The sequence below is a fragment of the Drosophila subobscura genome, chromosome E, assembly GCF_008121235.1.
Source record: "Drosophila subobscura isolate 14011-0131.10 chromosome E, UCBerk_Dsub_1.0, whole genome shotgun sequence".
In the NCBI taxonomy this organism is placed as follows: Eukaryota; Metazoa; Arthropoda; class Insecta; order Diptera; family Drosophilidae; genus Drosophila; species Drosophila subobscura.
In genome coordinates this window covers 10,846,844-10,871,479 of record NC_048531.1, presented here as the reverse complement: position 1 = coordinate 10,871,479, position 24,636 = coordinate 10,846,844, and the positions used below count along the sequence as shown (strand labels likewise).

The following is a 24,636-nucleotide window of genomic DNA, read 5'->3' as shown; positions in this document are numbered from 1 at the left end:
AATGGGCCAGGCCAACCCACAGATTGTACTCACTGTGTTATCTCCGCCAGATTGCTCTTTTATGCTTGCGGCCGCCGTGCCTTTGTTTATCTCGAGTAAAAAGCGAAGCAAAAGCCCACAAAGAGATGACGACAGGCGGTGTGACATTTGTTACGGGTTAATTAAAGCCATTGGCCGCTTGTTAGGAACGCTGAACTCTTCCTTTGAACAACCCCTGACCCCAGGTGCCCCAAAGATAAATGTGGAGATATTTTGTCATTCATTTTCCAACACATATATTTCGAATGGTTTCCTTTTGATTTGAAATCAATTGAACGAATAATACAAAGCATCACACGAAAATTCTTAAATACTTAGAGACTAACAACATTAAGTTTTTGCATATATGCATACATATCTTTACATACATATATGTATACATATGTACATCTATTTATTATTCATTGAATTTGCAAATCGTATTCGTTTCTGTTTGTTTTTGTTTCTTAGCTTTGTTCATTGCTGAGATTGGCACATGACTATGGTTTACATGTAGATAGTTTATGTATATTTTTATTTACTGATAATAACTGCAACGTTTTCGATTTCCGCAGTTATTAATTGAATGCAATTTAATTTCACTGATTTGCTATACATTTATTTAGTTGTTGTATCATCTAGCAATTATCATCACGCACACGGTTGGTGTTTGCATAAAAACCAACAAATATATAACAGATTTCAACATCTATATATGCATATTTATATACTGTCGGAGCCTTTTTGTGAGCCAAATCATTTATTACCATTTACTGTTTTTTGTATCCTTTTGGCCGTTGGGCGTGTCGGCACTTAATTGAAATCAAAATAAGAAATTAAATGAAATGCAAACACCCCACGGCTCGTGTGCGTTTGTGTATGCAATTGGCAGCCACTGTAAAAGGTGTCCGTGGAAATGAAAGGATTTTTGTTCACTTTTTCCACATTTAATTAGCTGCGGCGTTCGATCTCGATTTCGCTTGCGTTTCCTGTTCAAATATGGAGCACATAAAGACATGCGAAACATTTATTATTTATTTAGGTAGAAAATATACATGAATACGAGTATATGTGCATATTTGAGTGCTCGGATAAGGAAATGGTTGGCTGCATATGCGAGCTGGAATCCCTCTGCGATAAAAAATCACACACTCTGGAAATATTTAAATTTTTATGCACATTTATTCAACGTTGCTCCTCCCCTGGGCTGGACTCATAAAAAATTCATAGATCTGCTCTGCTTTGTGGCCTTAAATTATGCCTGCTTGGGCGTCTGCCTAAGTGCCGCCTTGGAGACCTTGCCTTGGGGGCCGAAATCTTACCCACAGGCGGCGGGAGGCTTTTGGCAAAGAGAGAGATACATTCAGGTTGACATTTTAATTAATTTATCCGACTATTTCTTGTTAATAGTTTTGTGTTGATTCTGCGTTTACAATGTAAACTAAAATGTCAAACATATAAGACCTTAATCAAATGAATACATACATAAGAATCTGCACACACACAAATACCAAGCCACAAGGTAACATTTTGGGCAAAATGTTGCAGAAACACACGACACAAATCAATTTGCATAAGGATAGAACTTTCCAACTTTTGAGCATTGAGAGAAAACTTTGCTCTGCACTGCCCTAGAGTCGCACCAGACACGGGGTATATTGGCGGCACAGTCCATCCGTCTGCCCAAGAAGAGGTTGGTAATTACCTATGGGCCACACGATATCCCTTTTACACCCTCAAACCTTACCAAACTTAAGGCGGTCGTGCCAGGAATTGCTTCAGGCGAAAACTTTCTCTCAAAAGTTCTGGCAAAAGGGCAACATACGGTCGAGACTCTTCCCTCTACATGCAGATTCTCTCTTTGTGTGAGTTTAATTTGAAATTCAAATTTATGAAACTACAGCAGAGGCAGAGGCAGAGCCTTGCTTGATTTCCCACTGTCCAAATATGTGTGTCGGAGTGAGCAGTGCCCACTCTTCCACGTCACTCGCAAATTTGTGGCATTTGCTTGATGCTTTAACAATTAGATAGCCTACTCTTTGGGGCGCCACGAGCACACATGAATCTTTAGCTTTAGCTTTTTTGTTGGGCTCCTGCTTTTATGTGGTGTCGGATGCGAGCATGAATGAAAAAGCAGACTGCTCAGCTGGAATCAAGTTGTTGGCACAATTAGTAGGGGCGTGTCGGATGGGGGCAAGGGGGCGTGCCAGTTGCGGCTTTCATTATCGAAACGTGCCCCGTTTTTGTCCGTGAATGTTGAGCAAAATTAATTGCCGCCAGGCAGGAGAACCAGGCCCGCCCCTCAGATAGGGATTGCTCAAAGTTTTGTTTGAATGATTTCATTAAGATTATTTTCGGCAACAAAGGATCTGGAAAATTATAATTTATAATTAGCAGCGACCGAATGCCGTTCGTTCTGTTTGCTTTCGGGGCGGGTCTGGGGCTGGGGCCTCTCTTTATGGAGATTCTATTGAAAAGTTTAATTATGATTTTTGTGTATTTTTTAAATGTTGCCAAAAGTTTCGTTCTGTACATGGGCCATAAATGGGTGTTTCCTGCCTCAATTTCGCATTAAAATTGAAGTAGAACTCAGCGCCAGGCAGGAAGAGAAGGCCGGCCCTGGTGGAAAATGTTGTACAATAAAAGTTTAATGAATTACAATTCACGCTGGGCGGATGTCGGCGGTGTGGGGCCAGCTGCCAGCTGGTAATCCATGGAGGAACAGCAAAAACAGAAAACGAATCAAAAAGCCAAAAGGAAATGAAAATATGTCGACGGAAATGAGCATTGACGCCGCCCGATGGCTGTGACTTTGTGACCCAGGGTGCCGCACATCCAGACAGCCATTCCGGCCTTGTCCTGGTCAGAATCTCTTCCTCTGGTCAAGTTACATGCGCTGATTTGGCCAACAGAGTGGGCGTGGGCCCTTAAGTTGCCATTTCATCATTGTCAACAGCCGCAGAACGATCCAGCGAACGAACATCGAACAAACAATAAATATTGTTAACAATTTGTTTGCTCTGGCTGGGGAAATACGAATAGAAAGCCATTGCAAATATTTGCACACGCCCAGGGCGGCCCAAAGCGGAAATCGTTTCCTCTAAGGAGTACGCGTCAGACAGAGACAGAGACAGCGAAAGAGAACGAGAGAGGTAGTTGGAGTGGGTAGCTTTGCCAACCCTTCGGGGCAATAAATTATCATCATCAGCAAATGGCAATGTGGTTCTTCCTGCTCCTACTGCTTTACCCTCCCGCAGCAGACGTTTACAGTTTCCAATTGCCATCCGGCCCTGGCCGGTCTTCCAATCCTAGGGCATAGATGTGTGTGGAGTACGAACTGGTTGCGCCCCTGGTTCTGGCCACGTAGGTAATGCGGCATTAATTAAATCAAGCATCATTAGGCAGCGAAGGACAGAGGCGGAGCTTGTGGGCGTCGCGCGGTTGGAAGCTTAATGGGAATTATTGCATTTGGACTTGCAGCTGCACAGTGGTTAGCTTCACTTAAGCTTTGCATACTCATTGGCCGTCGTCATTGGTAGATCGTGCGACTGTTTAAATTATTTCAATTCTTGTAGTGCTGCAGCAGTCATTTACTGTATTCTTATTGTATACATTTTTTACTTTTGCTAGAAGTTCAACAGTAAAGAGAAGCAAAATCAACAAATAATAACGGAAGTTCAACCGGCACTGCTTACTGAGCGAGGCTCTCTGAGTGAACTTAAAGAAAAGAAAGCTCTCTCTCGAGCTTTGCTCACTGAGCGGCACGCTCGCAACTCCAAACGTAACGGATTCTCTCACTTGATCGTCTCGCTCGCTGCATTTCGCTTTCTGGAACTGGCTTTCGTTGAACGATTTACAAAACGAACTTTTGAAATCAATTTGTGGCCACTGTCCATCCGTTAAATTGAAAAACCCACACAGACACAAGCTAGTCCAACTGCTGTGGCCATTGCGTAAAATTCCATTTGCTGGCGAACAGTTTTATGGCTGCCGCTTCTGTCTAAATGAGTATTTCAGTGTGTGCACATGTATGTGTGTAATGTGCTCAATTGGCCATGCGAGAATCTAAGGTAAAATGATTTTTCAATAAAGCAGACCTTCGTCCGGCCAGGGCTTGCATAAGCAGCACACAGTCAAAAGCAGGGAGCGAAAACAGATGAGAGGAGAGGAGAGGAGATGGAGAGCTCGTTTTCGCCCTTTCACTGGTTTTGAATCTTCTTTAGTGCATTGTCTCTGCTAACGGAATTTAGTGTGTGCCTGGCAGCTGGCCAGAAGTGGGAGGAGAATAGGGAACAAGTATGTACATGAGCAGCCGCTGAGCTCGCGCTGCTGGTGGATGGTTAAACAACGGAAAATGCACTTGGCACACTCTCACACACAGGCATGCTCATGCTCGTACATCCACACACAAAGGCTCTCTGCTCTATCGCAGCTACTCACACGCAGCAGCCGTGTCCGGGGCATTAAGCCTCGAGGGTCTTAGGCGGTGGCAGGCGCTCTGGCTGCCATGCCACTGAGACGGATGGACGGACGGACGGACGGACGGACGGGCAAGCAGCCTCTTTATTGCCTCCGCTTGTAGGAGTCGTTATTCACTTGGCCCAGGGATTTGGTGTCCGCCAGCTCTTTAAATTTAATTTGCTAAATGTAATTCGATTCAAGTAGCTTTCACCTTTCGCCATTTCGAACTGACGCTGAATTTTTCATAGTTCTATGCCCTTGCTCTCTCGCTCTGCCACTTTGGCATGAAAAAAACGATGAAAAACTAACAGAAACAGAAAGTGCATGTTTTGCATATTGCTTTGAGCCCTCAACAAATATGCGAATATGTGAAATTTCCTGCTGCCTGTTTTTTGTGTGAAAATCAAATTTGGCGGCCCTTCCGCCGCCAGCCAGCCCCCTTTCCTGCTTTCATTTGTTGGCAACAATCGTCCATGGAAACAACAACAACAACTAAACTTGACTAAATGCAATAAACTGACCAAGTACCGGCCATTGCCACTGTTGCGGTGGCAGCTCGTAGCCAAACTCGGTCCATGGCACCGAGTCCTCCCACTGCCCCATAACCCCCTTCCTCCACCCGGCACGCCCCACTGAGCTCTGCCAACTCAGCGGAATTTTCAGTGCTTACCATTTTTGGTTTCCTTTTTGTGTAGATATACGACTAGGAAATGCAATTTGCTCATTTTTGCATAAGACCCAAACAAATTTCACTCTCCCCTTCCCCTTAACTGGTACAATTTCGTAATTGTTGTTGCCAAAAAGGGATTTAAGCTCCCCCAATTCTTCTTGGATTCTGGGAAGCATCTCGAGTTACTGTTTGACAAGAGTCAGCCCTTTGAAAGGACCAGATGAAAGGAAGATTGCCAACGCTTTCACAACTCAACCGTTCATGTGTCCACATGCCAAAGGATGCGCTTATCATGCCCCGAATACCTCTACGAAATTTACAAAATTCCCCCAAAAATGCCACCCATGAGCCCGCATGCGGTGCGGACTCCCCGCCACCCACACTCACCTGTATTTACGTAAACGGACGCTGCTCGGTCCCGGCGGCATCCAGCAAACTCAAATCGTTGAATGTTTCACAATTTTGTAACACTTGGCTGCAAGTGGCGTTAATTAAATCAAAATCGATGGCCACACGATGGTGTCCGGAGACCCCAACAAACTCTGGCTCTGGCTCTGGCTCCGCATCCCCCTGGCCAGCTGCTGGCGGCTCCTGGGCTTCGTCCTGGGGCAGGTGGCAGTTCTGCTGGCAGTCCACGGCATAGCACAATGTTTGCTCGGGCCCCTGTCGCAACTGATGCTCCCTGGTCAGCAGCATCTGCAGCTCCTCCACGCTGTAGTCGTAGTCGTCGTATTCATCGTCCATCAACGACTGTTCCGAGTAGCTCTCGTCGTCGTCATCGCAATCAAAGTAGCCGCTCTGTTAACGATACAGTGAACAAGTGAGTGAGTGAGTGATTGGCTTACGCTTGTTCCATAGAAGGATCTCCATCCTCCATCTTACTTGACAGTCCAGGCAGCGGCAGTTATCACAGAGACTGCAGCTGAGGCCCAAAATGTCGGCTGCCTCCTGGTACAGTTCGTAGCTTGATTTTGTTTGTTCCTTCACATAACTCTGATGTTGCTGCTGCTCCTGCTGCGGGTAGTTGGTCAGTTTGTTGCTGTCCTCATTATGCATGCTCCAATTGTTCAATTTATTCTGCTGGTGGGGCTGCGTTCCAGTGCCACCTCCGCCTGCCGCCCTGGTTCGGGGAGCAGCTTCCTGACTGTTGCTCTGATTTTTCAAGTGCCTGCCATTGTTGTTCCGCCCCTGCACGCCTGAGTGGCCCACAAATGATGATGTTGTCGACGACGTGGCCGCTGAGCTGGGCTCCGCCTCATTGCTGTCGAGCATGGTAAATGAAAGTTTATTTAGCTTTTGGTTGACTAAACTAAACGCGCATCAAATGCTTGCAAGTGGAGCGGAAGGAGGCCAACGATTATGAAGTGGTTGTGGGAGGAAGTGCCATACATACATACATACATACATACATACATAAGTATGTACATCTTTTGTACATAGTGCGTGCTAATGCAAGTAAAGTGTGAAGGCCGTGAGACTGTATCGATCCTGAACCCTGACTCTTATAAAATATGAAAATTCCCCCATTATCCAGGGAACATTTTCACTTCAGGCCACAATAAATTAAGCCCCGGATGTTTGCCGAACAGAAAACACCTTCTCGGTGGACAGGGAGCATTCCAGACCGGAGGCCATTAAAGGAGACTCTGGTCTGGTCCCCATGCTCTCTCTCTCTCTTATCGGCATGCAAAATACTGTGAAAAAGTGCAAATGCAAATTCTTGCAAAAGAAAAGTTTGTGAAAAATTGTGCAAGTTATTTTGCAACAAAAGTTGATGGAGTCATTCTTGTCGGTGTCGCAAAAGTTGATGAATGTGCGCCAAAGAATTTGCACCAGAATTTACTCTCGGCACGGCCCCCAAACTGGGAGGAGAGGACATTTTTTGCCTTCTGCTGACGTTTACTAATTAAATGTGCACCGGGTACTAATAAATCAAAGCAGAAACGCCTCCATCAGCAGCAGGCATCCCGTAACACCCTCAGAAACTGCAAATTAATGAAATTTTCCCGGCCGCCTTTGCATCGAAATTTTCAGTGAACGAACTTTGACATCATTATTGCAACAGGGCAGAATAAAGAGAGGCTGTGTGTGTGTGGAAAGAGACACAGAGGGCACGTCGCAGCCGCGTCGCGTTGAGCCACGAAAAGTTTAGGAGTTCTTGAAAGTCTGAGTGATGGAAGGGCGCACAGGGAATGCAGCGGCAGCTTTGGCGGCAACTTTTCTCTTTTGGGGCCGCTCAAGTGTTGCCGTCTCGCATGCGTGCCGTGCCGTGCCGCGCCACGCCGCACCCGTAAAATATGATCATTGCACTTCAATATGTACAGTTATGGGAAACCATTGAGGCATCCCCGGGCCACAGCCACAACCATAACCGGCGACGGGCTGGCATGTTAATCAACTTTTGCCCGCCACCCTTTAAGCCGCCTCTCAGTGCCACTGCGTTCATATCGCTTGATGTTTATGGCGAACGCGTTAATTTTTCAATTTCGCAAATGGCCGCATAAAGTCGGCAGAGCGGGAGGCACTCGCAGGGGATGGCAGCAAGTTTGCGAAGCGATGGGGGGATCAGAACTTATGACTTCATGAACAATGCAGAAAAGTTTCGCCGAAACAAAGTATCCGCTGGACAGATAATTGAATGCAGGCAAGATGCGGACAAGTCCGGAGCAAGTGCCATTCAGTGCAGCAAACTGGGCCAAACTGGGACAAAAACATGACCCACAATGGAGGCCATAAAAACTGTATAAATCGATGAGAAAGAGCTTCTAATAAGGGGGGAATTGGGAGTTTGCAACAGCATCTAGTTGGAAAACCGTTTCTGCTCTTGCTGCCACCTTTTATGCTTTGTATTTGGGGCAGTAATCGATAACTAACGAGATATTTCCACTTATTTCCAATGGAACTTATTTCATTTTTCATCTCTCTCCAGTTAATGAGAAACCACTCTAGCGCCGGCATGTGGCAACTTGGACGAAAATAAATAAACCCAATAAACCCCAAAAAGCTTGCCGCAATTTTCAACGCCGCAAGATGCCTTATAACATTTATGAGAATTTATAAGTTTTTTTTTTTGCGCCAGCCAGAAGATTGCTTCACCCACACACAAACACACACTTGTGCACAACCACACATACACATGCATACGAATCCATGACTGCCATACATACCTGATGTCTTCCCTTCCTTCATCCTCCGCTGCCGCTGCTGCAGCTGCAGCGCTCCTCCATTTTTCTTCTTCGAGAAATTTCAGAAACTTTGTCTTCTTGGCAATAAGCGTTGATTTGACATTGGTGCATTTCTTCTTGGCCAGCAGCGGCTGTGGCGCACCACCTGCTGGGGGGCCGACACCACTTCCACTTGCACTTGCCCCCCCGGTCGCTCCTGATTCGCACAGGCTTCCCCTAGTCGCTGACAGGCAGCCATTGTTATGGCCGCTCCCGTGGAGTGTGTTGTTGTTGTGAGTGTGGGTGACATTTTGGCAGGCATTGCCGCTGACGCTGCAATTGAACAGTTTTTGCAGGGCCGTCGCTGCCGGTGAACACATTGTGGTTGACATTGATGTAGCGACAGGATTTACGTAGTTTGAAGCGCATCCTCCTAAAGTTCCTGTTCTCGTAGCCGCGCCCGCTGCCACTGTTGTGGCACTGCCAAAACTTTTGAATTTATGCTGCACACCCACACCCACACCCGCAGCACTCGGGGAGCAAGTTGCCTCAATTGGATGCGCCGCCGCTGCTCGGCTCTGGATGCCATTTATTTCACGCTTTGTTGCCGCATATGTGCCCAGGTCCTGCCAAGGCAAGACAGAATAGGAGATGGTTGGACAGTTAGATGGCGAGCGAGACTAGTTTAGGGTCGAGACCACATGCGGGCGGCTGCTAGCATGGAAAACTTACCCCATATGCATTATAGCTGGCATTAAGCACATAAATGGAGTTCTGATTGCTGCACTGATAGACCATGTCGTCCATGGTTTGGGCTACAGAGAGAGAAAGAGAGAGAGAGCTAGTGAGACTTTTATAGAATTATGCAAATGTAGCAGTCAAATCAAACAGCAGCAGAAGGCGCATTTGAAGCTTTAAGAGTAGGGTAAGGCAGTTCAAGAGTGGCCGACTCCAGAGAGCTGAACTGCCTTACCTACCGATTAGTATACCTTGCACGCCGCCGCCTTATCTCAATCTCCATCTGCAGCAACGCCGCAGCTGCGGGAGTTAGTGAGTGAGGGAGACAGAAAGGCAGAGCTCAAGAGTGAAACTTTAATTTAAATTCTTATTGCTGCTGATTGTTCATGTATTGCTATTGGTATTGGTGCTTTTATTTATTGCTGCTTACACATTGAACTTTCAATAAATTTGGTTTCGGCTGCTGCTTCGCAACTTTGCGACAGCTGGCGTCTGGGCAGCGATTTCTGCTGGGCAAAAGAGGCGGAAAGTGTTGATTTCTGTGAAGGATGGTTCCTGTCCAGCTCCTCCCGCTGCTTCTGCTGGTGGTGGCAATCAAAGCTACAATTACCACCGCTGTACACGTCCAATTGAAGCGGAAATTTATGCGGCTGCTGGAGCGTGTAAACGTTGACGGCGCGTTTATCCTCGCCACCGTTGTTGCTGCTGCTGCTGCTCCTCTTGCTTCTCCTGCTGCCGGAGCTGAGCCAGCTCGTTAGCCACAGGGATTGGATATCTTGAAGCGAGAACGACAAAAAAGAAGGAAAAACATAAGCAAATTGTGTTCCACTTTCTTTTGTGTTGTTTTTTTCGGTCCACGCACTCGGTCCCAGCCATGGAGATGCGGAGGCATTGAAGAGCGAACGACTGCCTGGGCAGGCATGATAAAATTTCGTTTGAAAAGCGAGTTCATTGAAATGAACAGCCCTGCCCCGACCCTCTCCCTCTGCTGCTGGCGTAGCCACGTAGCCAACACGCAAAATAATCAAAATAATCCTTTTTTTGTTGGCTTGGCTTTGGGCTTAGTTACGGAGACCGGGATAGCACCGGATCGGACTGGACCGAACCCCTCTATAGCTGGCTTTTGGAGAGTTTTCTGTTGTCTGGGCTTAGTCCGGCGATTGTTTTCAGCTTGCAACAATTCGCACAATTGTGCCCAGTGTACGCAATTTAATTGTTGTTGCCGAGACCTTGCGCTCAACGCAGTTCCATGAATCATGAAATTAAATTGTAATCCCTGGATGAGTGTGAACAATAATTGAAATGAAAATATGGCTGCGTACAATTGAAAGGCAATCTATTATTAGGGGTATGGTTTTAAGAGCTTATGCTTTTAACGCAAACGATTCTGGCATTGTTTTTCTTTCGTTTTGGTGAGAGCAGACGCTCATAACTGCGTAGCTCAGGCCGAGCAGTGCAGTGGCTTGCAGCTTATACGCACTGCTTAAACTAACTGTTCTACTCACTGCTCTCTTGTCAATGCTGCTCTGTGCTCTCGTGCAAAGTACGAAAGCTATTTGATGGGCGATCGCTTTGTCACTAATCATTCACAGTTCGCTCTTTGGTAGTTTTTCTTAACATTTGTTTGTTTGTTGCTCCCCTTGCACAGATGATTGCTGTCTGTATGAACTTCAATTTGTAAAGCGTTTAAAATTTGTGTCCCGCTTCCTTGCACTCTTGTACGTACGTAAATATAAATCCTGACGGCCACAGCTCTGGCGAGGACCCCATTCATCAAAGTGTCAGAGCAGCTGTTGAGCAAAAAATCTTTTGTCACTTGCTGTCAAATCCCAGCACCAACCCGCAAAGAAAGAGTCAGGGCGGAGGTCAGGGCATGGACAAAAGAAAAAAACTTATGCATACGTGTGGGCAAATCCAGAAAGCAACACCCAAAGGGGGAGAGCAAAGAGAAAGGGTTCGCTTCGGTTCGGCTTGGTTCTCGTTGTGCTCGCCCCTCGTTGAGCATCTCTAATGAGCGGCAATAAAGCAAATGTGATGGCAGGTGACAGAAGCGCACAAACACGCACACGCACGCACACGTATCCAACAATTTGCACATTATAATTGTTGACACACACTGTCCATGTGTGTGTGTAAGGTGTGCGAGTGTGCTTGTGCGTGCGTGTCATTAGTGGCAATCATGTTGGAGCCAGAAATCCTGCTTTGATTCCATTTTATTTTGTGCTATTTCTGCCAGCCACCCCCTGCTGCTCCCCCTAATTCTACACATGCTAATAATAAAACTTTTATTTATTTTGGGATTTTCGTCAACTGGTCGAAAGGCAAACAAAAACAGACCTACAGCAATAATAAGCCACCCAAAAGAGAAAAGGATGGGCAGGGAGAGCGTGAAGCAGAACCAGAAATGGAGAGCCGACCAGAACCAGAGCATGGCATATTTGTCATAATCAGCGTTTAGGCATAGGCATAAATTTGAATGAGTGCGCATCGAAAAACTGAGAGTGGAAACGAGATAGAGAGAGAGAGAGAGAGACATCCTTATCATATATTAGGCGCAGTAGCACTGTCCCACTCCCACCATAAGCCCACCAGCTGCCTGCCAGAGATGCTCCCCACCAGCGTTCACTGTCACAGTGACTGGCTGTGGACAATAGTGATTTGAAGCGACAGCAAATTACCCGCAGAACAGGCTCCGCGCCGCCCATTTCACGTCACAGTTAATGGACGGGCATGCGATTGACAGGACTCGCATTGCCAGTGGGCAATCTCTGCGAGCAAATATTTGACTAAAAACTGAAAAATCGGGGAATCTGCCAGAGAAGAGAGTGCTGGAAAAGCGGCTATCTGGCAATGTCCATATTTGAGCAAGACGGAACGGGGCGAAAGCGAAGCTTGCTGGGCCATAAATTTGATGCGTGCATAAAAAATGTTATACGATTTCCTTCGACACACATAAATGCTCGTATCTTTGCCTGAGTCACGTACGGCCAGGTGTCGGCCCTGGCTATGCTCCGTTCTTGCCTTGGCCATGTGCCCAAAAAAAATCTTCGGTAACAGGACGAAACGAAGGGAATGGATTCGAATCAATAGGCTGCTCAATGCTGTTTTTCATGTTTTATATTGTTTGTCCTTGTTATGTGTTTTTATTCTCTCAAATATTTATTGCATTTTGTTGATTTTGAAAACCAAAAACCCGCAAAATTGTGCCAAAACGCTATCCGTTTCTCATAGAGAAATATTCGTTTATTTCATTGTATTTTGTTGGTGTTTTCTGGTCTGTTTTGTATGCGATTGCATAATAATATCGTTTGTGGAATAGGCCACAATGGCAATAAATTAACATTTTATATGCCTTGTTCGGCCTCCCTCCTCCCCCAGTTGGCTTCTCCACTATACAGTTTGGTTAAGCCTTTTATGGCGCGATTACGGGGAGAAACATTTTTGGCATTCCAATAAGCAGCTATCGAATGCCGTAACTGGTCCCAAACTGGTCTAGATGATGATTAAATTCCTGCATATGTACTTATTGGCGCACTGGGATCCTTCCAAAGAATTAATGCAAATCTTCAAGTATCTTGTCATTCAATGTTTTACCAGTTATTTATTTATTTTAATTATGAACACATACAGCAAAAGAGCACGCTAACAAGCAAAACAAATCAAAATGTAAGCTCTCCAATGGCAGGATAACCGGAATGGAAAAACAAGCACCAGCACTGGTAAGCTCCAAGGCATCTGGAGAGCATTTCTTGCAAAACATACGAGTACATTCATCTTGTTCTTATTTTTGGACAGCTGGAGAACACTTCAAGTGGGGGGAAGCAGATGGAGAATACACACAAATAACAGGAGAGGGAAGCCCGTTAAAGCTCAAGGAATAATCCAATGTCTCTGCTTTCTCACTGCCACAAAACACACACAGCACACACACACACAAGCCCTAAGCAAATGTTTTCTGCTGTCGCGAGAGCATGTATCGGAGCCCTCTCGTAGCATCTTCCATAGCCGTTGTCGATAGGAGAAAACACAAGAACTTGGACTAATTAGAGTCGAAATGTCAAAATATTTACTCTGCTTGTTTGATTTGCCCCGAAACTGGACACCAGAGATATCCACAGGGGAGGAGCAGTGCAGAGCAGAGCGGGCAGGGAAGTGGCAGCCGACAAGGGGATATCTTTCAAGTTTGCGGGCGGCACTTGAGTTGCAATGAAAAGGCCACAGCAGAGAATGGAAAACGAAAAAGAAAAACCGAAAACAGAATCGAAAACAGCAAAAACAAGGCAGAGAACATTAAATTCAAATGGTTGATGCCTGCTAAGCAAAAGAAAAGAAAAGAAAAAACCTGACTTCAAGTACATGGCCATTTCGGTATTCAGACTCGCCCCCATTCCCACACCCTGTGCCAGTGCAAACACATTAGAAATTGAATGGAAAAAAAGAGAGAAGATAAAGATTTAATTCCCGGGTGTTCCACAGCAGACAAAATGTTTGCCCACCAATAAGAGAACAAAAGAAAAGAAAAAGAATCCACGCTTGACACTAGAATCCCAGCCTTCAGCCAGAGTACACCAATAAAACGGGTAAGGCGGAGCGGGTAAACTCTCTCGGTTGCTGCACTTGTGTCGCCAGAGTAACTGTAACCGATTCTCCATGATTGCCTTACCTTATTGCTGGCATTAGTGGTACACCCTGCAGCCACTCAGCTGAGCACACAGCTTAAGAGAGAGTAAAAGCTGAGTGCGATTGATTCAGCTCTTCTCTGATATTCCCCTTTCGAGCACCATTCGCAGCGGGGTAGTGGCGAAGATTAGCATGCGCTCATAGATAACTGTATTTGCACGTGACGTCTGTCGCTCTCGCTCGCTCATCCATGCCTCACTGCGGCTCACTCTCACTCTCCTTCCGAGTAGTGCAATAATTTCTTGTTAGACTCCAACTAAATGCAAGCAAATTTTGTCATTTGCCTGAGACGTGAGCTGATTGCATAAGAAGTTTTGGGGCTTGGACCGTGGCCATAAACGTCTTTGCCTCCTACCGCATTAGTGGGGGAGACCTGCCACGGCCACACAAAAGTTTTCCAAGCCTGCTAAACTCTCTGAGCAATTTCATTATGCTTACACCACTCCAACACACACATAATATGTCTGTACATATGCATTTGGTAGATTTTGTGTACATTAAGTGACAGAACTTTAATTTCTGTGCCTGTTTTGGGCTCCCCTTTGGGGTCTAAGACTCAAACAAAGAAACAGCAGATCCCCGGCACGTGCCCCGCCAAGTCCTTTATAATAAATAGTTGAGTCACTTAAGGGGATTAATGTTGAAATTAGTTTATGCCAATGAGATTAGCCATGACATGCCAAATGCCAAATTCCACTCGAACGAAGGCTGAATCTAGTACTTCTCGTGGAGTTTTTCATTAGCGCCCCGTACGCCCCCACATTCAGCATGACGTGTAATTTGAATAACATTATCATTTTGTTATCATATCAGCAAACTACAAGGGATTTCCATTTCCACATCGACACTGCAACATTGTGACCGCAATTGAAATTGGTTTGATAATTTATTTTGCATATACACGGCGTATGTGTCCCATGGTAGCCTCCATCTATTCTACGCTCTATGCTGCTCTCTCTACTGCTGATAAATGAACAGCTAAATAGCAAGCAAAGTAAACAAAAAGAGAATGAAAGATATAGATATGTACATGTGTTCCTATATGTTCTGTGGATTCTCCCAAAATATAAATATTGCAAGTCTAAATTCGATCTACAAACCGCCTGCCCCTTACGTCATTGCTTTGCTCTCTTTTAGCAGAGAGTTATAAGAGTATACCCTTGCGGAGGGTATTATAATTTCGATGAGACTGTTGCAACATAAACCTGATATAAACCTAATCAGGTACAACTTCGTTTTACCCCTTAACATTTTTCTTTTGCTCATTTCTATCCTTCTTTCGTTTATCTATTATTTCATGTTATATACAAATATATTTATTTCCTACTCCATAAGATTTCAACATGCTCCAGCTAATTGATAAGTTAACAATTAACGCTCTCCCACTCCCTTTCTCTCGCGCTCTTTCTTTCGCTCCACAAACAAAACGTTTCTCTCACCAACACATGCTCACACTTTGCCGGTTCACAAAAAGCTTTGTATATAAGAGAAGAGAACAAACATTGTTTATTTCAGTGGCGTTTCAGCATTCGGGCCAGCAGCGACGCTTTTCAAGTTATTGGAGCCAACCCCCCACATACGGCCTCTGTTGCGAAATCAAACGAGCACGCACCTCCCCCTCTACCCCCTTAATCAACCCGTGAAATGGCCTTCGAGGTGCTGCTCGCCCTCACGGCGCTCATCGGTTACTTGCTGTACAAATGGGCCCAGCCTCCAGTTGGATACTTTTTGAAACGGGGCGTGGTCCATGAGGCACCCGTTCCTCTGCTGGGCAACATTCCGCTGCCCATGCTGTTCGGCAAGGGCTCCTACCCGAAGCAAAGGTATGTACCAGAAATGCCATAACTTCAATTTGTGAAACATTCTCTCCCCCCTGTTCTCCAGCATTGCGGTGCACATGCGTCTGAAGCAGCACAAGGTCTATGGCGTCTTCAGCATGCGCGATCCACTGTTGTATATCGCCGATCCGGAGCTCATCCGCCAGGTGGGCATCAAAAGCTTTGAGAACTTCACCAACCATCGAAAGGGCATCAGCGATGCGGGTACCGACAGCAGCAGCCTGTTGTCCAAGAGCCTGCTCTCGCTGCGCGACCGTCGCTGGAAGCAGATGAGGAACACATTGACGCCGAGCTTCACCAGCCTCAAGATTCGTCTCATGTTCGAGCTGATTCAGGCCTGCAATGTCGAGGCGGTGGCGTATCTAGAGCGGAAGCTGGTCGAGGATGGAGCCACAGAGCTGGAGCTGAAGGATTTCTTCACACGCTACACAAACGATGTGATTGCCACGGCGGCCTTTGGCATACAGGTGAACTCCTTCAAGGACCCCAACAACGAGTTCTTCACCATCGGACAGCGAGTCTCACAGTTCAGTATTTGGGTCATCCTCAAGGTGATGCTCTTCATCTTTCTGCCCAAACTCATGAATGTAAGCACAGATTTGACTTCATTGTAGACTTAAAACGGAGATACATTTTTCTCTTGTCAGTTCCTTCGAGTTCCCGTGATGGACATGAACAATATTGACTACTTCAAGAAGCTGGTCTTTGGCGCCATTGAGCATCGCAAGGAGCACAACATCGTACGCCCCGACATGATTCAGCAGCTGATGGAAGCCCAGCGGAAGTTCAGAGAGGAGCAGGAGGCGTCTCAGGAGACGACCACACAGCAGGATCGTGCCGAGTTCAACGACGAGGATCTGTTGGCCCAGTGCCTGCTCTTCTTCTCCGCTGGCTTCGAAACGGTGGCCACCTGCCTGAGCTTCACCAGCCACGAGCTGCTCATGAATCCCGAGGTGCAGGACAAGCTCTATGAGGAGATCATGGCAACGGAAGAGCAGCTGGGCGGCAAGCCCCTGGACTTTGACACTCTAATGGGCCTGAAGTACCTGGACTGTGTGGTCTCCGAGTCCCTGAGAATGTGGCCACCGGCCATTGTCCTCGATCGCATGTGCGGCTCGGACTTCCAGCTACGCGACGAGGAGGGTAACCTCGTGGTGGAGCTCAAGCAGGACGATCTCATCAATATTCCTGTCATTGCCCTGCACCACGACCCGGACAACTTCCCCCAGCCCGAGCAGTTCCGACCAGAGCGCTTCGACGATGACCACAAGCACGAGATAAAGCCCTTCACCTACCTCCCCTTCGGCATTGGGCAGCGCAGTTGCATCGGCAATCGCATGGCCCTGATGGAGGTGAAGGCTCTGCTATATCGACTGGTCCTGCGCTTCCGGCTGGAGCCAGCTGAACGCACCACAACGGACATGATGGGCAGCATTGCCGGCTTCCACATGATGCCCAGGGAACTGTTTTGGTGCAAGCTCGTGGCCAGGAATGGCCAGGATGGTGAGGTAAATGCCCAGGAAAATTAATTAATCACTGGCCCTGGGCCATGGGAGTTCAATCCAAAGGGCAATTCCCATAAGCTTATAAATAATAATAACGTTTAAAGTAACACAAAAAAAACAGAATACAATGTAGTGAAATTATTATGTTTGCAAACCCCGCAGACAAGGTGTTGCCTATCTGAAGCCTTATTAAATTTAAAACAGAGTAGAGCGCTGAGTCTGCCAGGGTATGTAGGGCTTCGGCGTTCCGTTCCGTTGCCTTTTTCGTTGACAAAGTTGAGGAATTTGTCGCGGCAATGCTTCAGTTTTAGCATTTTTCGTTTCGTTTCATGCTGCTCCTTTGGAAGAGCGTGTCGCAGTCCGAGATTCAAAGTCTGGGGCAGGCGACAAGCCACGTCATAATACTGTCAGGGCGTGACGTGGCCCCAGCAACATCAGCAGCAACGACAGCAACAAGAGATGCGACCGCAACACACAGCAAAAACAGCACAAAGAGCGAAAGGAAGGAAGTGGGAGCAGAGTCATGTGAGTGTCGTGCCACGCCTTGTTCATGGATGGAGGAGAGCATAGGTCAGAGGGAAGCGGCTGAACACCCACCCACCCACACACACACACTCGTGCATACTCATGCACATGGGACATTAAGGATTATTTATTGGGAGTTATTTTTCAGGAGGCATTAAATTTTTTGGTACAATATGAATTATATTACACAAGTGTCATAAACTGCGCCAACAAAAAGGAGCGTGGAATGGGCGGCAAGTAGCGGCGGCAAGTGACAGGCATTCTTCTCTCTCCGCTTGCCGCTCTCCACTCTCCCACTGCAGTGGCCAGCCATCGATTGACTCTGAAAAGTATGCTGTAAAGCACGGAGAGATAATTAACCTCCAGATTGGCTCACTGTTGCCGTTCGTTCTTCCTTGGGGTCTGGGCTCAGTAGCGGCTCAGTGAATGGGCGATAGAGCGAAAGAAAGCCAGATAATTAAGCTAGGACATTTGAGAGGCAGAAAGCAGCACATAACAGCGCTCTTCCGTGTTTTTACCATCCCATGGCAGGAAGCGAAGAGATCATAAGCCAAGAAACTGGAACTGCCAAGATCCTCTTCATATTCTCATCAAATTTAATTGATAAAGTTTTGTTTCTCTGCACCCATTACACCCCGTTACTCCCCATCCCCCCCTGTGCCTGTGACGACCCTGGAGCCTGGGGGGCAAATCCTGGACACGCCTATGGTCATTAAGCTGGCACCCGAAAGGCAATAAAAAAAGCAAAGGCAATTACCAGATATGGCCATTGAGTACACCCTCACACTCGCACGCACACACACAAGCAATTATTCACACAAAGTAACACACGTAATTAGTTGCATACAACCGTGGGGCATGGCAGGGCAGGTCAGTGGGCAAGGGGCAGTATTCATGGTGGAAGAACTTTCAACGCGACTAGAATTAGTTGAATGTTTTTTTTATTGGCCACCTTGTTTGTTGTTGCCCAACGACTCTGTGAGATTGAGTCACATGTGGGCGGGCAGGGCTGTAACCTGCAACAAAGCTGCAGGCAATCCTTAGCATACTAAGCATACATAGTGTGTGTGTGTGTGATTGTGGGTGTGTGTGTGGAAGTCTACCACAATATTTGCTTAAAAAGAGGCAAAGCGAAAGGCAAAAGCAAGGGCAACAGCAACAGCAACAGCAACAGCAACGGTAAAGTGAAATTAAAGCGAAAACGAAAAGTTTCAGAGATGCTGCCGGGGATAACTAAGCAAACGTTTTGCGGTTCTCTTCCCCGTTTGCCCTTTGCTCTTACTTACCCCTCAGCTCATTTTATGTGGAAAGTTTTCGAGCTTCCCGGCCCGCTGCCGGCCATTTCTCTGGAAGCTTCAAGCTTTTGTCTGTATTTGAATGTTGCCTTGTCCTGTCATCATCGCTGTGCGGGTGTGCGTAATCTTGAAATGCCAGCGTAAACATCATAAACTGTGGCGACACACACACAGACACACGTACACGTACAGGAGGAGGAGTTCCATTTCTATTTCTATTCTACTTTGTTTTGCTTTGTTCACAGAAACCTTATCAATCAATTCAGCAGCGCACAGTCACCCACGCATAAGACACAGAGGAAGAGTCGAAGGAGGAGGAAGACATGTACATACATATGTATGTATGTATGTATCTGGGATATAGAGCAGAGGTCATAAAGAAAGTTTGGCGCCGCGACCGCCAGACGCCTGCAGAAGCATTACAATCTCCGTCTCCTTCTCCTCATTCGCTGCCGACTAGCCGACGACCGACGCGTCGGCAGACACAGAAAACAACGTATAGAGGAATAAAATAAAATGTGAAATGTGGCCAAGGAGCAGAGAAGTAAAAGTAGAAGATGACGATACAATGATAATGCCAAGAACAATAACAAGCCACGCAGAAGGCAAAGTCCAAGGAGCCGCCGTCGCAGCGGACGAGGGACCAAGCGAAAGACAAAGTCGATAGCAGCAGAAGCGAACGGCAAGCAGCCGAAGCAGCAGCCAAAAGAAAAAGCACAAGCCGAACGAAACGAATGCTGAGCATTAACAATTTGGCAAACTGTCGCACACGAGTAAGTATTCCCCCTTTCCCTTCCAGCACCCACAAATCCGCTGCTGCTGCCTGCGCTGCCGCAGCGATGCGTTTTGCGATAAGCACGAAGCGATAACATTTGGAGCGTATTTTGTGTGCGTGTGTGTAAGTATGGCAAATGTTCTCCCTGGCAAGAGCGTGAAGCAGAGATGGGAGCGTGACATTTTCTAGGCGATGATATTCGATGCATCAATTTAAAGGGCATTTGGCGAACAATTTTATGGCAAATTTATTCAAAGAGATTTGATTTATTATCAGGAATATGCTGATGGTTCATGATGGTTCATTAATAGCACAAAAAAACACAGCTTCCGTCTCTGGCTAGAGGTCCCACATCATATTGAATCCAATTAAATGGCATGTCATTTTTCCATTCCTTGTACATGTACATTCCCACACCATAAAACTTGAGAATCTTTACAGTTGTCCCCCCCAGTTGTACTCTGTTTCTGTGCTACTTATCCTGCAATACGTATATTCTATATAAATAAAAGGAGCACGTCGCCCCGTCTTTGCCCGGAGAACGTTGTTAACGTCTCTTGAATTCGGTGTAAGCAAGTTTTTCCCCCATCCATAAGAACATAAGAAGCACACACAGAAAACACACAGAAACGAGAGAAGGAAAAGCATAATTTGAAGAGTGCTCGAAGGGAAAGTTTCTTGTGTCGCTGGCAAGTTTGCGAGGACCCTCTCCTACAAAAGAGAAGCCACACTCGAGCACATCCACCACAAGAGGGGATGTGGAAAAATAAGCATAATTTTATTTTTGGTTTTTATTTAATGTTTCCCCCCCTCGCCGCATTACAGCATATTCTGCAACATGCCTCAGCCATGAGAATGAAAATGAAAATTGTATCTGGGGGGGATTCGAGTGCAGTGTTTGTGTTTGTGTTTGGTGCTCCGTGGTTTTTGGACCGCTTTATGCTGGGAACATTATGTATTGTCTAGTGCACACTGGGCCTGGCCGGGCATAAATTTGCATGGCTGTCATTGTCATAAGTGAGGGGGAGAGAGCACAGCCACACGATAGTGGGAATGTTCGTGCACATAAATCCCCTTTGTCCGTGGATGTGCGACATATTTGTGTGACATTTTTCGGTTTTTCTCCCCCCATCCGCATCGTAGCAGTGACATCATGGTGAGAGGATGTGGTGCCATGTGGCAGGATGCTGTAGGTAAAAAACTTTTAATATTTTTGTGCCGCCAGCTGTTGCCATCGTCGCCTAAGGCCCAACCAAGCGATGGCATATTGCTGCCTCATGCACCTGCATCCTGCTGCATGTGCGAATGCAATTGCCTGTGAACAGAAACAAAACCACAAAGTGCGCCGCAAAAGTGTGCTACGACCATCAAAAGATTCTGCTGCCATCAGCTGACGAGTATTTATTCCCCCGCGCTTGAAATTTAATTAGCGAAGCGACCATTGTACGATATTCAGTGCAGAATTAACGGAAGGAAGCGCCCTGGAATGCGGCTGCGACCCTACTTCCTTCGTGGAGCTTGGCTGAAAGGAATCCCGAGTCCCAGAAATGGCTGACATCAGCGCTACATCCGCTCCACTCTGCCCCACTCTGAACTTTGCTGCTCGCACAAAACAATGCCAACTGTCCAAATGCCTTCGAGTTGGCTGCCCTCTCCCGTTCTCCCGCTCTCCCACTCGCTTACAACAACAGCTGACGCGCTGTCTCTGTCTTATCCCTAACATCTCACCTAACCGTTAATGAGAGGCCAGCAGGTAGTCGCCGGCTGTAGGTGAGAGAATGCCGCGAACGCAAACTGCTTGGGGGGTAACTGTATAGAGCGAGAGAAGTAAGGAAAGGAAAGGAAAGGAAAGGGAAGGCGTAGGCTTAACTTACTTTTTAGAAAATCCGCCAGCGTCGTGAAGTCGTTTATTTCAACTGCGTTTTCAGACGTAAATGAAGTTAAGTTACCGTTAGACCGACCACCCGCTGGCGGTGTCTCTTGCTCGCTCTTCAACTTTCTTAATTCTCTTTTCGGCTTTTGCTTCGCTCGCCTCGCCTCGCCTCGCCTTGGGTGTCGCTGCTGCTACTGTTGTTGCTGTTTTTGTTGCTGTTGCTTCCTCTCTGTCTCTGCAGCAGCAAAGTGCGCATAAAAATTAAAAAAGAAAAAGCAAATGCTGATAGGAGGGAAGGATGGGGGGGAGGAGATTCGTTAAAGTGGTCGCTCGCAGAGGCACAGATAGAATGTGACAGATTCTTGTTGTTACTTTTGCTCTTGAGCACCTGGAAAGGGTTCGGGAATTTCCAAAGGATACGCTGGCTGGCAATCTGTGTACGAATTCTGCCTACGGTCTGCCCTCCCCCTGGGGAACAGCCAAATCTCCGAGCTAATTCAAATCTTTGAAGCTAATTCAGATTAAGTGTTATTTTGGGTCTCTCTGCAGCTGCCGCCGCTAATGTGCCAGCAGGAGTGGCTCTCAATGGCCTGCGTCTGTGTTAATGTCTGTGTGCAGGTGTGACAATAAGTACAGTTAATGACTGGCCGCCAGGCGACAGCTGAGTGTGAGTACCGTTACCCATATATGTACATACATACCCTCACAGAGGATGTACAACTTTTGATGAGACTTCTGTCTCTGCAAGCCACAAAACTTTAGCTCCTTTATGCTTTAACTTTTGTCTTTATTTCAGCTTTCAAATTAAATTTGCGGCTTGGCAGCTGTCGGCGCTGAGGTTCAGTGCTGCAGTTTAGGCCAAAATGCAAATACAACCAATTTGGCCACGAGGCAAGCTAATGTTGGGTGTAATGTCTGTCCAAGGCCAGAGCGGCGATAGGAGAGCTGAGATAATAAATAAAAAGCGTTGGCCAGAGGGCGGCTCTCGCCAGAGGCTCGCTCGCTGAAAGGGAAGCTGGGGGAGCACTTAATAGTTGCCTTGCGTATCCATTAAGTAAACATGACTCGCTAAGCTGGCCATGGGGCACGGCGAGACAGGGAGCGTGAGGGAGAGGGAGAGCGACTGTGGGAGAGTGGAGCTTGTAAGTGTATGAGAGCCGCGGTCACACTGTCAATAGACATTGGGATTGTTTGGCTTTGCCCCGAAACAGCAACATCAAAAGAAGGCAACCAAAAAATAAGTGAAGGCAGCACCAAAGACAACGATTTTGGTGTGCTTTTCTTTGCTGTTTCTGCTTCTGCTTCTGCTTGTTCTTGTTCTTGTTGTTTGGCGCACGAATGCGTATAAACGCTGAATATTTAATAAATGCGAAAAGGGATGCGATACACGCGCTCACACTCGCACACACGCGCCTGGGGAGTGAGAGAATTGCCTTCTGCTCATTCGCTGATTATAACTGGATTGTACGCGAGCGAGAGGAAGAGAGGGGCTTGGGTGCGAGGGGAGCAATGTTTTGTAGTGGAGCACAAAATGCTTTTGATATTTTATTCATGCTTCCCCAAAGCTCCCATTGCTGTCAATTGGTATTAGGACATAATAATTTATTGATGACAGCAGCAAAAGGAGAATCAGGAGCAACAGCCAACCACTGGGGATGGGGGATGGGATACTGTAAGCGGCTTAGGCCATTCGGGCGATCCGGAAATCGTTTATAATTCGCATTCAGCGTCGCTTCGATTCGATTCAAAGCCAAAGAGTCAAGCGCACAATTAACGAGACACACACACAAAACACCCACGAACCGTTTGCCCCACTCAATGAATGTCTCACACGACGTATACGTAATATTTGTGCATCCACAAAATCAAGCGCCCGCGCACGTGCACTGTCCTCGCCGTACTTGATACAACTGCCACATGCCACAGCACTGGGATGCTGTCTGGCCTGCCACAACACAATTGTCGTTCGAGTCGTGCTCTGAGTTTCGGACTCCGAAACGAACTCCGAGCTGCTGCTGCTGCTGCTGCATGCAACTCGTGGCACTGGGCCAGTGGCACACGCAACCAGCGCGCAAGCGCGGTGAGAGCCCAGTGCCGTCCCCCCACTCCGCCACACAGGACTGCTCGTAGTGTGAAAATGTTTCAGGATTAATATGCAAAAGTGTCGCTGATGACGGCGCCTAGACGGGACTTGCCGTCGTCATTGATAGATTGTCGTAATGAAATGCAAATTACTTGTCAATAATTTTCTGACAACTTGCAGTTCTACGGCACATTAGTGACTGCCCTTTGTGTGTGTTTTTGTGTGCAAAAGCGACTTATGGAGGGTTCAATTTCACATCTACATCAGATAATATTCGTGGCGGCTTAAACCCATTTCGTTCTGCTGCGTTCTTGGCTTAAATAGCCATTGAAACTTTGTCCTTGCATGGCATACGTTTAAAACTTTTAATAGTTTCCCAATTCAATTTGCGTAAACTAAAAACGTAACTGAACAGAGATGTCCGAAGGGGCATTTAATTAATTCACGAGCCATTCATTTGCCTTTCATTCGATGTGGCATTTAATTGCCAGCCGGATGCCAGTCGCGGTCAGGTCTAATAATTTGTCCCCCTGTCAATGGGGAAGAGAGTCGTGGAGTCGGAATAAATATTTATTTATGCGAATTCCCCTGGGCAAGCTCGTAAATCTCTTGGCAACCTCCACCCAATCCCTTTTCGCTGCTGCAGCTGCACGGCCGAGTATTTATGACAGCGACTATTATACACTTTATTATTATTATTAATATCGGTGCCTGGGTCGCGTACAATTGAGTGGAGCACACGGCTGGCTTCCCAGTGCCATAAATTGCATTTGTCCGCGGATGTGAATGGGCACAGGGGCACAGCCACGTGGCGCGGATCGTTGACGGATTTTAATTGAATTGAAGCCGCAACAGAGTGTGGCATAAATCAATTCGTTGCGTTGAGTGGAATGCGACGAATAAATGCGAATTGCATTGTCTCTAAGCAAATCGATAATGGCGGGTGGAAAATGGCAAATTAAATTTCCCCCAGAGATGTTTTTGGCGCAGGAACCCAGCATTCGATGGAAC

At 46.8% G+C, this 24,636-nt stretch overlaps 2 protein-coding genes across 2 annotated transcripts; one reads left to right on the top strand and one right to left on the bottom strand.

Annotated features, from left to right (window-relative positions):
* Nucleotides 1–270: 270 nt before the first annotated feature.
* Nucleotides 271–21,749, bottom strand: LOC117892049 (beclin-1-like protein B). The gene is made up of 7 exons (XM_034797977.1): nt 21,544–21,749; nt 9,482–9,826; nt 9,046–9,128; nt 8,317–8,939; nt 6,032–6,410; nt 5,537–5,947; nt 271–1,007 (listed from the first exon to the last, which is right to left on the bottom strand). Exons 2-6 carry the CDS (start codon nt 9,483–9,485, stop codon nt 5,543–5,545), a joined length of 1,494 nt encoding a protein of 497 aa, XP_034653868.1. The 5' UTR covers nt 9,486–9,826; nt 21,544–21,749; the 3' UTR covers nt 271–1,007; nt 5,537–5,542.
* On the top strand, nt 15,271–17,191 carry LOC117892047 (cytochrome P450 9c1). Its single transcript, XM_034797972.1, has 3 exons — nt 15,271–15,554; nt 15,616–16,156; nt 16,217–17,191. The coding sequence occupies exons 1-3, from the start codon at nt 15,376–15,378 to the stop codon at nt 17,096–17,098; spliced, it is 1,602 nt and encodes a 533-aa protein (XP_034653863.1). The 5' UTR covers nt 15,271–15,375; the 3' UTR covers nt 17,099–17,191.
* Nucleotides 21,750–24,636: the final 2,887 nt, after the last annotated feature.

Excerpts from the sequence above, each read along its gene's own strand:
- LOC117892049 (XM_034797977.1), bottom strand. Across the intron at positions 8,940-9,045 it reads CCAGCTATAATGCATATGGG|GACCTGGGCACATATGCGGC; the intron begins GTAAGTTTTCCA and ends TTGCCTTGGCAG. Across the intron at positions 5,948-6,031 it reads GCCGCTGCCTGGACTGTCAA|AGCGGCTACTTTGATTGCGA; the intron begins GTAAGATGGAGG and ends TATCGTTAACAG.
- LOC117892047 (XM_034797972.1), top strand. The coding sequence starts at position 15,376 with ATGGCCTTCGAGGTGCTGCTCGCCCTCACGGCGCTCATCGGTTACTTG. Across the intron at positions 15,555-15,615 it reads GGCTCCTACCCGAAGCAAAG|CATTGCGGTGCACATGCGTC; the intron begins GTATGTACCAGA and ends CCTGTTCTCCAG. Across the intron at positions 16,157-16,216 it reads TTCTGCCCAAACTCATGAAT|TTCCTTCGAGTTCCCGTGAT; the intron begins GTAAGCACAGAT and ends TTCTCTTGTCAG.